Below are 12194 nucleotides of genomic sequence, written 5' to 3'. Positions count from 1 at the left end.
AATCACTAATGCAGTGCATTAGATTTCCAGAACTTATTAGTCTTCTAGTTGCAAGTTTGTAGACTTTATTTTTTACAGCAATATTGAGCATAAAGTAGAGCTTTCCCCTTCCCCCACGCATGCATACCCCCTCCCCAATATTAATATCCCCCACCAGAGTGGTACATTTGTTACAATTGATGAACCTACTCTGACACATCATAATCGCTGAAAGTCCTTAGTTCACATTAGCCTTCACTGTTTTTTGGGTTTTTTTTTCTCCTTTATTTATTTGGCTGCGTCAGGTCTTAGTTGCGGCACACGGGGTCTTCGTTGAGGCGTGAGGGATCTTTCCTTGCAGCACTGGCTCTTTGTTGTGGTGTATGGGCTTCTCTCTATTTGTGGAGTGTGGGTTTTCTCTCTCTAGTTGTGGCACATGGGCTCCAGGGCGTATGGGTTCTCTCGTTGAGGCTCGAGAGCTCAGTAGTTGTGGTGCGCAGGTTTAGTTGCCCCGCGGCATGTGGGATCTTAGTTTCCCCACTAGGGATTGAACCCGCGTCCCCTGCACTGGAAGGTGGATTCTTTATTACTGGACCACCAGGGAAGTCCCAGCCTTCACTCTTCGTGTTGTACTTTCATGGGTTTGGAAAATTTTATAATGATATGTGTCCACCATTATAAATCATAAAGAGGTTTTACTGCCCTAAGAATTGTCTGTGCTTTGGCTATTCATTCATTCCTCCCTCCCCCATAATCCCTGGCAACCACTGATCTCTTTACAGTCTTTATAGTGTTGCCTTTTCCAGAATGTAGTGTACTTGGAATCATGCAATAAGCAATCTTTTCAGATTGATTTCTTTCACTTAGTAATATGCATTTAAGTTTCTTTTTTTTTTTCATGGTTTGATAGCTCATTTCTTTCTAACACTGGCTAATATTCCATTGTCTGAATGTGTCATAGTTTATTAATCCATTTACCTACTGAATGACAGGTTGCTTCCAAGTTTTGGCAGTTGTGAATAAAACTGCTACAAACGTGTAGGTTTTTGTGTGGACATAAATTTCTAACTTTTGGATAAACACCAAGGAGCACAATTGCTGAAATGCATGGTAAGAATATGTTGAGTTTTGTAAAAATCTGCCAAACTATCTTATAAAGCACAATTTTCCAAATTATTTGCAATCCCACCAGCAATTAATGAGAGTTCCTGTTGCTCCACACCTTTACTAGCATTTGGTGTTGTCAGTGTTTTGGATTTGGGCCATTATATTAGGTGTGTAGTGGTATGTCATTGTTATTTAGTTTGCATTTCCCTGATGACATATGATGTGGAGCATCTTTTCATATGCTTATTTGCCATCTGTATATCTTGAGGAAGTGTCTGTGAAGGTCTTTAGCCCATTTTAAAAATCAGGTTATTCTTACTATTGAGTTTTAAGAGTTCTTTGTATATTTTAGATAACAGGGCTTTATTTTTTTAACAGAGAGATATGTTTTTCATAACTATATTCTATCAGCCCATAGCTTCTCTTTTTATTCTCTTGATAGTATCTTTCACAAAGGAGAAAGTCTTAATTTTAATGAAGTCTATCTTGTCAATTCTTTCTTTCATGGATTGTGCCTTTGGTGTTGTACCTAGAAAGTCTTCACCAAACCCTAGGTCATCTAGATTTTCTCCTATGTTATGTTATAGGAATTTTATAGTTTTGTGTTTTACATTTAGGTCAGTGATTCATTTTGAGTTAACTTTTCTGAAGGGAAGAAAATTGTTCCATACCACTTTTGTTTTAATTATGTAATTTATGTTGACTATGTCATGATGTAAATTTTAGATCATACTGTGGTTTGCAGTCTAAGAATTTTGAAGAGCTTCGCTCTAGGCCAGTGGTGGTCCCAGGACCAGCAGCATCCGTCATCCTGTGTACTTGCTAAAAATGCAAATTCTCAGGTCTCATCCCACACTACTGAATCAGAATCTCTGGAGATGGGGACCAGGAGTTTGTATTTAAAAACATCACCTGTATTTCCAGGTGATTCTGTTAGTTGGAGAACCACTGATCTAGACTAAACTGGGTGGCCCCAATGGTGCCTAACCTCACCTGTGGCACCCAAGGTGGGTCCTTTGTCTTTCTCTTCATTGTTGGAGGCAGTGCTGATGATCCACTAAAAGGGAGGTAGAATCTACTTTGGCAGTGCTTGGAGGGTAGTTTGTCTTTCCAAGCTCGGGCAAATCCTTACCTGAAGGCAGAGAATGGTCTAGATTCATAAGATAAGTGATACACAGTTTGGTTCTTGTGCCAGCAGCATCTGCAAAATAAGACTAAAGCCCTAAAGGGTTATTGTGGGGCTTAAATGATGTTTGTGAAATGCCTACCATTATACCAGGTGGCACAGAGCAGTCACTTACTATATGGCGGTGGTAGCTGCTATAATTGACACTGCCTATCACAACCCTGAGCATATAATTGATGTTCAATAGATGTGACTGATTATTAATTCATTCATTAGAGAGGAAGGCAGGCTATTCTGACTTGTTCCTTGATTTTGCCATATATTAGAGCAATGTGATTTGTCACAGACAGGAAATAAATCATAATTAGAAAAGATAAAGAGAGGCACAGAAGGGAGGAGGGCAGGGAAGGAGAGAAGGCAGGAAGCATGTCCATATTCACAAGAGCAATGGAGATAGTAACTGTTTTCTCAGAGGAACAAGGAGGTATGGGCTATTGAAAACTACACTCATTTCTTCTTAGTTACAGTTACAGGATTTCAGAACTGGAAAAGGGAACTTGGAGATCACAGACCCACCCTCTCATAGCCCAGGTGAAGCAGTTGAGGCCCCAGGAGAGCGTGTATTAGAAATGGGGGGACAGAACTGGTTTCTGAGGACAGCCACTGCCTGTTACATCTTGCTATAAAGTCAGCCAGTTCATCTCCATGGAAACCTCTGAAGATTGTGAAGGTACAGATGTGGGAAGGAGACCAGCCTTCTGAGTGTGATTTATTTCCTTTCTATTTCTTTCCTCTCTCATTCCTATTCATAAGCTTCACCTGACTCTTCTTGCTCTTCCCATTCTCCCGTCCCTTCCATCCATGATTCTTACCCATAAAACCTGGCTTAATCTGAGAAGCTGAGGTCACTGGATCTGCAAAGTCCAGCATGTCCCACATTATCAGTCTCCTTAGCAATATGCTGGTTTCTAGGGGTCAGTTCACAGTTGGCTCTGACTGGTCACCAGGTACTGACTACTACCAACAGAAAACACCTCATTTGGTTTCTCAAAAATACTTGTGACCCTTGAAGAGCCAGATACTACCGTGGAAACACAACCCAAAGCTGTTTTACTCCTTTGGGACTTTAACCCCTTTCTGAATTTCTCGCAGGAGGTTGCTATGAAAATGGTTGCTCTACTTGTGCAGGCAGAGTGCAAAGAGCCCAAACATCACAGGAGAGAAGAACCTCTGCACAAATTTCACGTAGCAGGTGGACTAACATCATCTCTTAACCACAGCCCACAATTGTTAGCAGAAAGCATTTTAAAACGTCCCCAAACCCCTGGGATGAGTGGCTATTACTAGAAATTGAATCCGAGGTGTTTGTTTGGGGTTTGGCTTTTTACATGCCAAAGAGGAAAGCTGAGCTTCCCGGAATTGGCTCAGAACCTGTGGGTGGTCCTGGCACTCTCGCGACAGGGTCCCCCCTTTTAGGAATGGACTGGGGGACAACCTGACTAGATTCTCGTTTGCTCAGGCTTTTCACGTGGAGCTCTACTGAATTCGGTTAGTCCGTCTATCAGGTAGTATCTGGAGCCACCTAAGGAAGCCCCGGGACAGCGTCTACCACTGGATAGTTGCGGATCCGATGCTCTCCGCAATGCCGCTGTGCCAGAGCCTTTCCAGGAGGGCGCACTGGCGCGCCTGACAGTTGGCAGACGGAGCGGGGGCGCACGGGAGGAGCTGCACAAAGGAAAAGGCCCACACAGTGGAGACACACGTACGCACACGCGTGCGGAGCCAGGTCGGTGCACAGCCCGCGCCCCCGGCTCTAAATGCGAGTGTGTCCAGTGGACGCTGATAACTGAATGAGACAACCGCTAACAGGGGGAAAAAAACTCCAGCCACCGCCCCTCCCCCAAGCCCGGAGTCAGTGGATGGGACGGGCAGCTGGGCCTCAAACAGCCTTCCTTCCAGAGCCCCAGCGGGGCGGCCGCAGAACTCCCTGCCAGTCCCTTTCTCGCCTAGGTTTCTCCGCAGATACCTGGCGGGGAAGGAGGAGAGACAAGCCAGGGAACCGAGCATCTGGCGTTCAGAACCCCGGTGCTGGCGGGCGCACCAAACTTGCTGTCTCGTCTCCCACAATTGGAGGACAGATCTTGAATCGCCCCCATTCTTAGAGGAATGGGCGCACCTGCCCCACCCGAAACAGGGCGGTGCTCTCGCGCGTGCGCGCCTCTCCGGGAGCCTCGGGCACCGCCCCCGGGCGGGGAAAGGTGGGCGCGGAGGCGGGAAGCGCAAGGGCGCGCGGCGACGCTGGGTGGGCTGCACGGCTGAGTCCTGAACACCTCAGCTCCTCTGCCTTCCGCACCCGCTGACTCCGCGTGCCCCCTGCGCGCTGACAGAGCATCCTTCATCCCGGCGCGACCTTCCCGGGCGGCAGCGCAGGACATCTGACCACAAATCCAGAAACCCATGCGCCCCCTCGGCCCGCGACGCCAGAGCGCCGTTACAGCGAGATTGGGGCGACTTGCTTTTCTCCTCTCCGGAACTGCCGCTTCCCTCTCTCGTAAAGCCAGTTGTCAAGTTGGAAAAGCCGCTCCACCTCATCTTTAAAATAACCCCCTCCGGGGCGTGGCTGGCGTCCTCTAACCGCGCGGCCCTGGAGAGTTGGCCTTGGCTGGGAGTGACTCTCGTTTTGTGCCTGAGGAGAGCGAGGAAGAGTGAGGGCCGAGCATCCTCGCGAAGAGATGCCTTTAAAAAGTCATCCATAGCATCAGTGGAAACAGTTTTGTGTTGCTTTGTTTTGTTTATACCGAGTGGTTTTTCGGCGAAGTGCTGTTTTGGTTAAAAGAAGAAATGGCCCCTCAGGAGTTCACCCGGCGACTGACCACAGTGATCGCTCGTGTCGGTAAATGACGCTTAATTCTAAGTTTTATTAATGGAGGGTGGGCGCGTTGCCTGGGACCTGGTCTCCCCCCACCCCGCCCTCCGTCGCAGCCCTGGGATGGTCGAGGGGCGCCTGCCCAGCGTGTGGGCCTCGCTGCCTCCGGTGCTGCTCTGTAACAGGCGTCCCTGGGGTGCTGCGCTCGCGGCCTTGGGCGTCCCCCGCGTCTGGCGGGGCCGGAGCAGGCCATGGGGCAACAGCCTTCACCAGGCAATTGCCGAGTCTGTTGAGCGCTAAACCCGGGGCTAGTTGGCTGTTAGGATCTGTTACCCGCTGCTGACCGCGGGCAGGGGTGGCCAGTTGTGTAGTGATTGACCCGATACTGAGAAAGGAGAGGGAACGGGAGGAGCGAAGGCCGGTGCTTTCCAGCAGAAATCGCTGTCAGGCCACTGGAGGGTCCTTCACGAGACAGCGTGCCGGAATGCAGGGCACAGTAGAGGGCCGGGGCGCAGTCCAGCTCCCTGGCCTGTTCTATAGAAGTACGGCCTGGAGGTGTCGCCCGGCCCCAGGTGAACCCCACTGAGAAACCTCTGCCAGCCCCACGAGACTGAGCAATTCTAATCCTCTTCCATGAGTTCAAAATGGGGAGCAAAACATGCGTGCCTTCCTCCTGAAATAAGGGTTGTGGTGGAAAGACAGGCCCTATACCGTAAGAGAACATTGAGACAGCGGCAAGGAAATTCCTCCTTAACATTTTCTCCCCCACCCCTTCCCTGGACCTCCTCAAATAAAAAAACACATTCAGGTTCAGATCCTTTGGATTTAGATGACTAGAATTATCCCGATAATTCTCTCTGTTGCTCACTTCACTTTGAGACCCTTCTGTGAATGCAAATCAGTTTTTATTGAAGTCAGGAAGTTTTTTTCTCAGTGTTCCACGCATTTGCTAAAACTGCCTTTTTGGTATTTATATGATAAATATTGCTTCAATTAGTGAGCTGTTATTGCTCTTTGAGCACACTGGTTCAGTGTGTTTAGTGCAATAATATACATCTGGAATGATACACATGTGATATATTTTGTGAAGATGATTTGTATGGGGAGCCTCATTAAGTTTTAAAAAATGTTTCTGGTGCCAAATGTGGCCACTGAACTGGTTTTTTTTTTAAGACAGAAGGTCAGTATAATCCTACCAGAGAAGGCCGAATGTGACATACTGATGAAGATAGGATAAAATAAAACAGAATTTGTAGTTTGAAATATATTGAATGCTGAGATGATTGAGCTAAATACCAACGTGTGCAAGAAACTGTGGTGCAGGAAAGAGCAGTGGACTGGGTGTGTGACCATCTCAATCTGAATTCTGCTCTGGACAAGTCATTCCACCTCAGGCTGGAAAATGGGAATTTTAATAATCCTTCCCCACCCAGCTCAGTATGCTTGTAAGATAATGTGGGTGAAAACACCATCTAACCTGTGAATGTATTATTGGTCCTGTCCCTGGGCCCTTTGCCACTAAAGATCTTGGGCAGATCACTGGGCCTCTCTCAGGGTGAAGCTTCCCATCTCTTAAACGAGGAGGTAGACTTGGATGATTATTAAGTTCTCTCCTGTTTCCTTTTTTTTTTTTTAATTGGGGTATAGTTGTTTTAAAATGTTGTGTTAGTTTCTACTGTACAGCAAAGTGACGTAGAGTTCCCTGTGCTGTACAGCAGGTTCTCATTAGTTATCTATTTTATACATATTAGTGTAGATATGTCAATCCCAATCTCCCAATTCATTTCCCCCTTTTCCCTCCTTGGTGTCCATACATTTGTTCTCTACATCTGTGTCTCTACTTCTGCCCTGCAAACTGTTATGTCTGTACCATTTTTCTAGATTCCACATATATGCGTTAACATATGATATTTGTTTTCTTCTTTCTGACTTACTTCACTCTGTATGGCAGTCTCTAGGCCCATCCACGTCTCTACAAATGACCCAGTTTTGTTCCTTTTTATGGCTGAGTAATATTCCATTGCATATATGTACCACATCTTCTTTTTTTTTCTGCGGTACGTGGGCCCCTCACCGCTGTGGCCTCTCCCGTTGCGGAGCAAAGGGCTCCGGATGCGCAGGCTCAGCGGCCATGGCCCACGGGCCCAGCCGCTCCGCAGCATGTGGGATCCTCCCAGACCGGGGCATGAACCCGCGTCCCTTGCACCGGCAGGCGGACTCTCAACCACTGCGCCACCAGGGAAGCCCCCACATCTTCTTTATCCATTCGTCTGTTGATGGGCATTTAGGTTGCTTCTATGACCTGGCTATTGTAAATAGTGCTGCAATGAACATTGGGGTGCATGTGCCTTTTTTTTTTTTTTCACATTTCTTTTTTTTTAAATAAATTTATTTGATTTATTTATTTTTGGCTGCGTTGGGTCTTTGTTGCTGTACGTGGGCTTTTCTCTAGTTGCGGAGAGCGGGGGCCACTCCTCGCCACAGTGCACAGGCCTGTCACCACAGCGGCCCCCCTCACTGGGTAGCGTGGGCTGCAGATGCACGGGCTTCAGTAGTTGTGGCTCGCAGGCTTCAGAGCGCAGGCTCAGCAGTTGTGGCACATGGGCCTAGTTGCTCCACGGCATGTGGGATCCGCCCGGACCAGGGCTTGAACCCATGTCCCCTGCATTGGCAGGTGGACTCTTAACCACTGCGCCACCAGGGAAGCCCCGCATGTGTCTTTCTGAATTATGGTTTCCTCTGGGTATATGCCCAGTAGTGGGATTGCTGGGTCATATGGTAATTTTATTTTTAGGTTTTTAAGGACCATACCGTTCTCCATAGTGGCTACACCAGTTTACATTCCCACCAACAGTGTAAGAGGGTTCCCTTTTCTCCACACCCTCTCCAGCATTTATTGTTCTTAGATTTTCCGATGATGCCTATTCTAACTGGTGTGAGGTGATAACTCATTGTAGTTTTGATTTGCATTTCTCTAATAATTAGTGATGTTGAGCATCTTTTCACGTGCCTCTTGGCCATCTCTATGTCTTCTTTGGAGAAATGTATATTTAGGTCTTCTGCCCTTTTTTTTTTTTTTTTTTTGCGGTACGTGGGCCTCTCACTGTTGTGGCCTCTCCCATTGCGGAGCACAGGCTCCGGACACGCAGGCTCAGTGGCCATGGCTCACAGGCTTAGCCGCTCCGCGGCATGTGGGATCTTCCCAGACCAGGGCACGAACCCGTGTCCCCTGCATCGGCAGGCGGACTCTCAACCACTGCACCACCAGGGAAGCCCTCATTGGTTTTTTAGTAGCATGTTGTTTAGTCTTCACGTGTTTATGTTTTTCCTATTTTTCTTCCTGTAATTGATTTCTAGTTTTATACCATTGTGGTCAGAAAAAATGCTTGATATAATTTCTATTTGTTGAGACTTGTTTTGTGGACTAGCATGTAATCTATCCTGGAGAACGTTCCATGTGCACTTGAAAAGAATGTGTATTCTGCTGTTTTTGAATGGCATGTCCTGTAGACATCTATTAAGTCCAATGGGTCTAATGTGCCATTTAACAGTATTGTTTCCTTATTGATTTTCTGTCTGGATGATAATGTCCATTGACGTGAGTGAGGTGTTAAAGTCCCCTACTATTACTGTATTATTGTTAATTTCTCCCTTTCTATCTGTTAGTACTTGCTTTATGTATTTAGGTCCTCCTATGTTGGGTACATATATGTTAATGAGTATTACGTCCTCTTCTTGTATTGATTCCTTTATCATTATATAATGCCCTTCTTTGTTCTAGACTTTTTTTTAAAATTAATTAATTATTTATTTATTTATTTTTGGCTGCATTGGGTCTTTGTTGCTGTGCGTGAGCTTCCTCTAGTTGCGGTGAGTGGGGGCTACTCTTTGTTGTGATGTGCGGGCTTCTCATTGTGGTGGCTTTTCTTGTTGCAGAGCATGGGCTCTAGGTGCCCAGGCTTCAGGAGTTGTGGCTCATGGGCTCTGGAGCTCAGGCTCAGTAGTTGTGGCGCATGGGCTTAGTTGCTCTGTGGCATGTGGGATCTTCCCGGGTCAGGACTTGAACCCGTGTCCCCTGCATTGGCAGACAGATTCTTAACCACTGTGCCACTAGGGAAGCCCTAGACTTTGTTTTAAAGTCTTATTTTGTCTAATATGAGTATTGATAGCCCAGCTATCTTGTTGTTTCCATTTGTATGAAATATCTTTTAAAATCCTCTCACTTTCAGTCTGTGTGTGTTTTTAGCTCTGAAGTGAATCTACTGTAAGCAGCAGAAGATGCCATGTTTTTTAATCCAGTTAGCTACCCTATGTCTTTTGACTGGAGCATTTAGTCCATTGACATTGAAAGTGACTATTGATAGGTATGTACTTATTGCCATTTTGCTACTTGTTTTGTTGTTGTAGTTCTTCTCTGTTCTTTTTCTTCTCCTTTTATTTTCACCCCTTGTGGTTTGATGATTTTATTTAGTGGTGTGCATGTGCTTCTTTCTTTTTAGTTTTTGTGTATCTATTGTAGAATTTGTATTTGAGGTTACCATGGAGTTTATATATGTTGACCTATAACTATATATATATATATATTTTAAAGTGTTAGTCATTAAGTGCAAACACATTCTAAAAGATCTACATTTTTTTGTTCCCCTCATGTTTTGTGTTTTTGATGTCATATTTTATATGTTCATGTTTATCCCTTTACCATATATTATAGTTATATTTTTACAATTTTTTTGTCTTCTAATATTTGTACCAACTTATTTAAGTGGTTGATACATAGCCTTCACTGTATATTTGCCTTTACTAGTGGGATTTTTCCTTTTCTATAGATTCATACTTCTTGTTGTAGCCTTTTCTTTTCCACTTAGAGAAAACCCTTTAACATTTCTTTTAGTATCAGTTTAGTATGACCAACTCTTAATTTTTGCTTATCTGAGAAGTTCTTTATCTCTCCTTCAATTATGAATGATAATCTTGCTGGGTAGAGTATCCTAGGTTGTAGGTTTTTCCCTTTCAGCATTTTTAAATATGTCATGCTACTCCCTTCTGGACTGCAGAATTTCTGCAGAAAAATCAGCTGATAGTCTTATGGGGATTCTGTTATATGTGACTTTGTTTTTCTCTTGCTGCCTTTAGAATTCTGTCTTTAACTTCTGCCATTTTAATTACAGTATGTCTTGGTCTAGGTCTCCTTGGGTTCATCTTGTTTGGGACTCTTTGCTTCTTGTACCTGGATATCTGTTTCCTTCCTCAGGTTTGGGAAATACATTTTTGACTCCTTTCTCTCTCTCCTCCTTCTGGGACTTCTATAATGCAAATATTGTTATGCTTGATGTTGTTCCAGAGGTCCCTTAATCTATTCTTATTTAAAAAATTTTTTTTATTTTTGTTGTTCTGATTGGGTGATTTTCATTATTCTATCCTGATTACTTATGTGTTCTTGTGTATCACCTAGTCTGCTGATAATTCCTTCTAGTGTGTTTTTCATTTCAGTTATTGTATTCTTCAGTTCTGACTGGTTCTTTTTTTATTTCTAGTTCCTTGTTAATAGTCCCACTGTGTTCATTTATTTTCCCTAGTTCAATTAGCATTCTTATTATAATGCTTTGAACTGTTTATCTGGTAAATTATCTATGTTTCATTAGTTGTTTTTTCAGGGTTTTTTCCTTGTTTGTTCATTTGAAACAAATTCCTCTGTCTTCTTATTCTGCTTAACTTTTTCTGTCTTTATGAAATTAGGTGAAACAGTTATCTATCCTGGTCTTGAAGGGGTGTCCTTGTGTGGGAGCATCCTTACACTGGGCACTGCATGTGCCCAGTGGCTTTGGTGGGAGAGCTGGATCTGACATGGGCCCAAGTCACATCTTTCCTCAGGGTGTGCTGGTAGCTAGCACCTTGGTAGGTGGTGGGGCTGGAGATAGAGAGGCTGAAGCCAGAGCCAGGTGTGAGGCAGGACTTCCCCTCTGCTCAGTGACCCTCACCACCCTATTGTGTGTGGGATCTGATCCCAAATTGCTGGAGCAGAAGCCCTGAGGGTTAGGTCTGAGCTGGTTCTGTTTTCTGTAAGTGTGTGCTTTCCTTCTCCCCCCCAGCATTGGTAACTCTGCCCCAGAGGGGAGCAGTGCTAGAACAAGAGGGGCCAGCGTGGGCACCTGGTGCTGGCCGGGGTGTGTGCTAGGGTGGTCCTGCCACATCAGTCAGAGTTCAGACTGCTCTGGATCTGCCTTCTCCACGAGCACCAGTAATAGCTTCCCTTGCCCCATTCGGATGCTGTGGCCGGTCTGAGCTGGCTCCCATCCCCCACAACTGTACTCTCCCATCAGCTGGGGCAGCTCTTGCCTAGTGTGGAGCTGCACCACAGAGCAAGAGTGGCCAGCTTGGGCTGGTGTGGTCATTGGGGCAGTCATAGGAAACCAGCCAGAATCCTGGGCAATTTCAGTCTGCTTCCTCCCACCTTGTTCCCAGGAGTTTTCATACCAGCTAAGGGGACATGTCTTCCCTATGTCAGATCCCAGGGCTGGGATGTCCATTAAGTGGTTCAAACCACTCAGTCCCCAGAGCAGATCTCCAAGCCCATGTAATCCCCCTTCCTTTCTTGTGTTCCCTCCCAGGGGTGCAGTCACAACCTGATGTCTTCTTTTCCCTTCTACCCTGCTCCATGTGGGTCTTTCTTACAGCTCTGGTTGTATAAGAGTCTGCCAGTCTCCAGTGTGTTTTCAGTGAGAATTGCTCCATATGTAGATGTATTTTTGATGTGTTAGTGAGGGGAGGTGAGCTCCTACAGAGTAGGAGTAGTCCTCCTACTCTGCCACCTAGAAGTGCTAAGAAAAGCTTTTTAAAATTTTTATTTTTTTAATACCTGTAATTGTAGTTTCTTAGGGAGAAGACGGGGGAAACATTCATCTCCCATTGCCATTACTCCTGAAATAATCAGCTCTTTTCTAAGGAGAGTTACCTAGTACAGTACCCAGTTATTTCAGAATCTGTTGTTAAACATAAAGAAAATACAGTCCTTTAGTAGATACTTGATCTTGGTCAAATGATAAAGGTCAGTGCATGGAATGTAGGAATTATAAGAGCTGTATAGTTTGTTTATATAATAGATCCAAATGTATAAAG

General features: G+C 45.2%; 1 protein-coding gene across 6 annotated transcripts in view; it reads left to right on the top strand.

Moving 5' to 3' along the window:
* The first annotated feature begins 4471 nt into the window (after window positions 1–4471).
* The window catches only part of MCF2L2 (MCF.2 cell line derived transforming sequence-like 2), a 237329-nt gene continuing 229606 nt past the window's right edge, over window positions 4472–12194 (top strand). For 5 of the 6 annotated variants that reach the window (XR_010943598.1, XR_010943599.1, XM_067738173.1 and 2 more), the window contains exon 1: window positions 4472–5105. Coding sequence is in view for 3 of the 6 variants with exons in the window: in XM_067738173.1 (XP_067594274.1) it covers window positions 5054–5105 (52 nt within the window). In the remaining 3 variants the exon portion in view is untranslated. The remainder of the gene's footprint in view (window positions 5106–12194) is intronic. The other variant, XM_067738175.1, reaches the window with a different exon arrangement.

The sequence above is a fragment of the Pseudorca crassidens genome, chromosome 5, assembly GCF_039906515.1.
Source record: "Pseudorca crassidens isolate mPseCra1 chromosome 5, mPseCra1.hap1, whole genome shotgun sequence".
In the NCBI taxonomy this organism is placed as follows: Eukaryota; Metazoa; Chordata; class Mammalia; order Artiodactyla; family Delphinidae; genus Pseudorca; species Pseudorca crassidens.
Note: the sequence above shows the minus strand (reverse complement) of the source record. Positions and strands in the feature narration are given on the sequence as shown.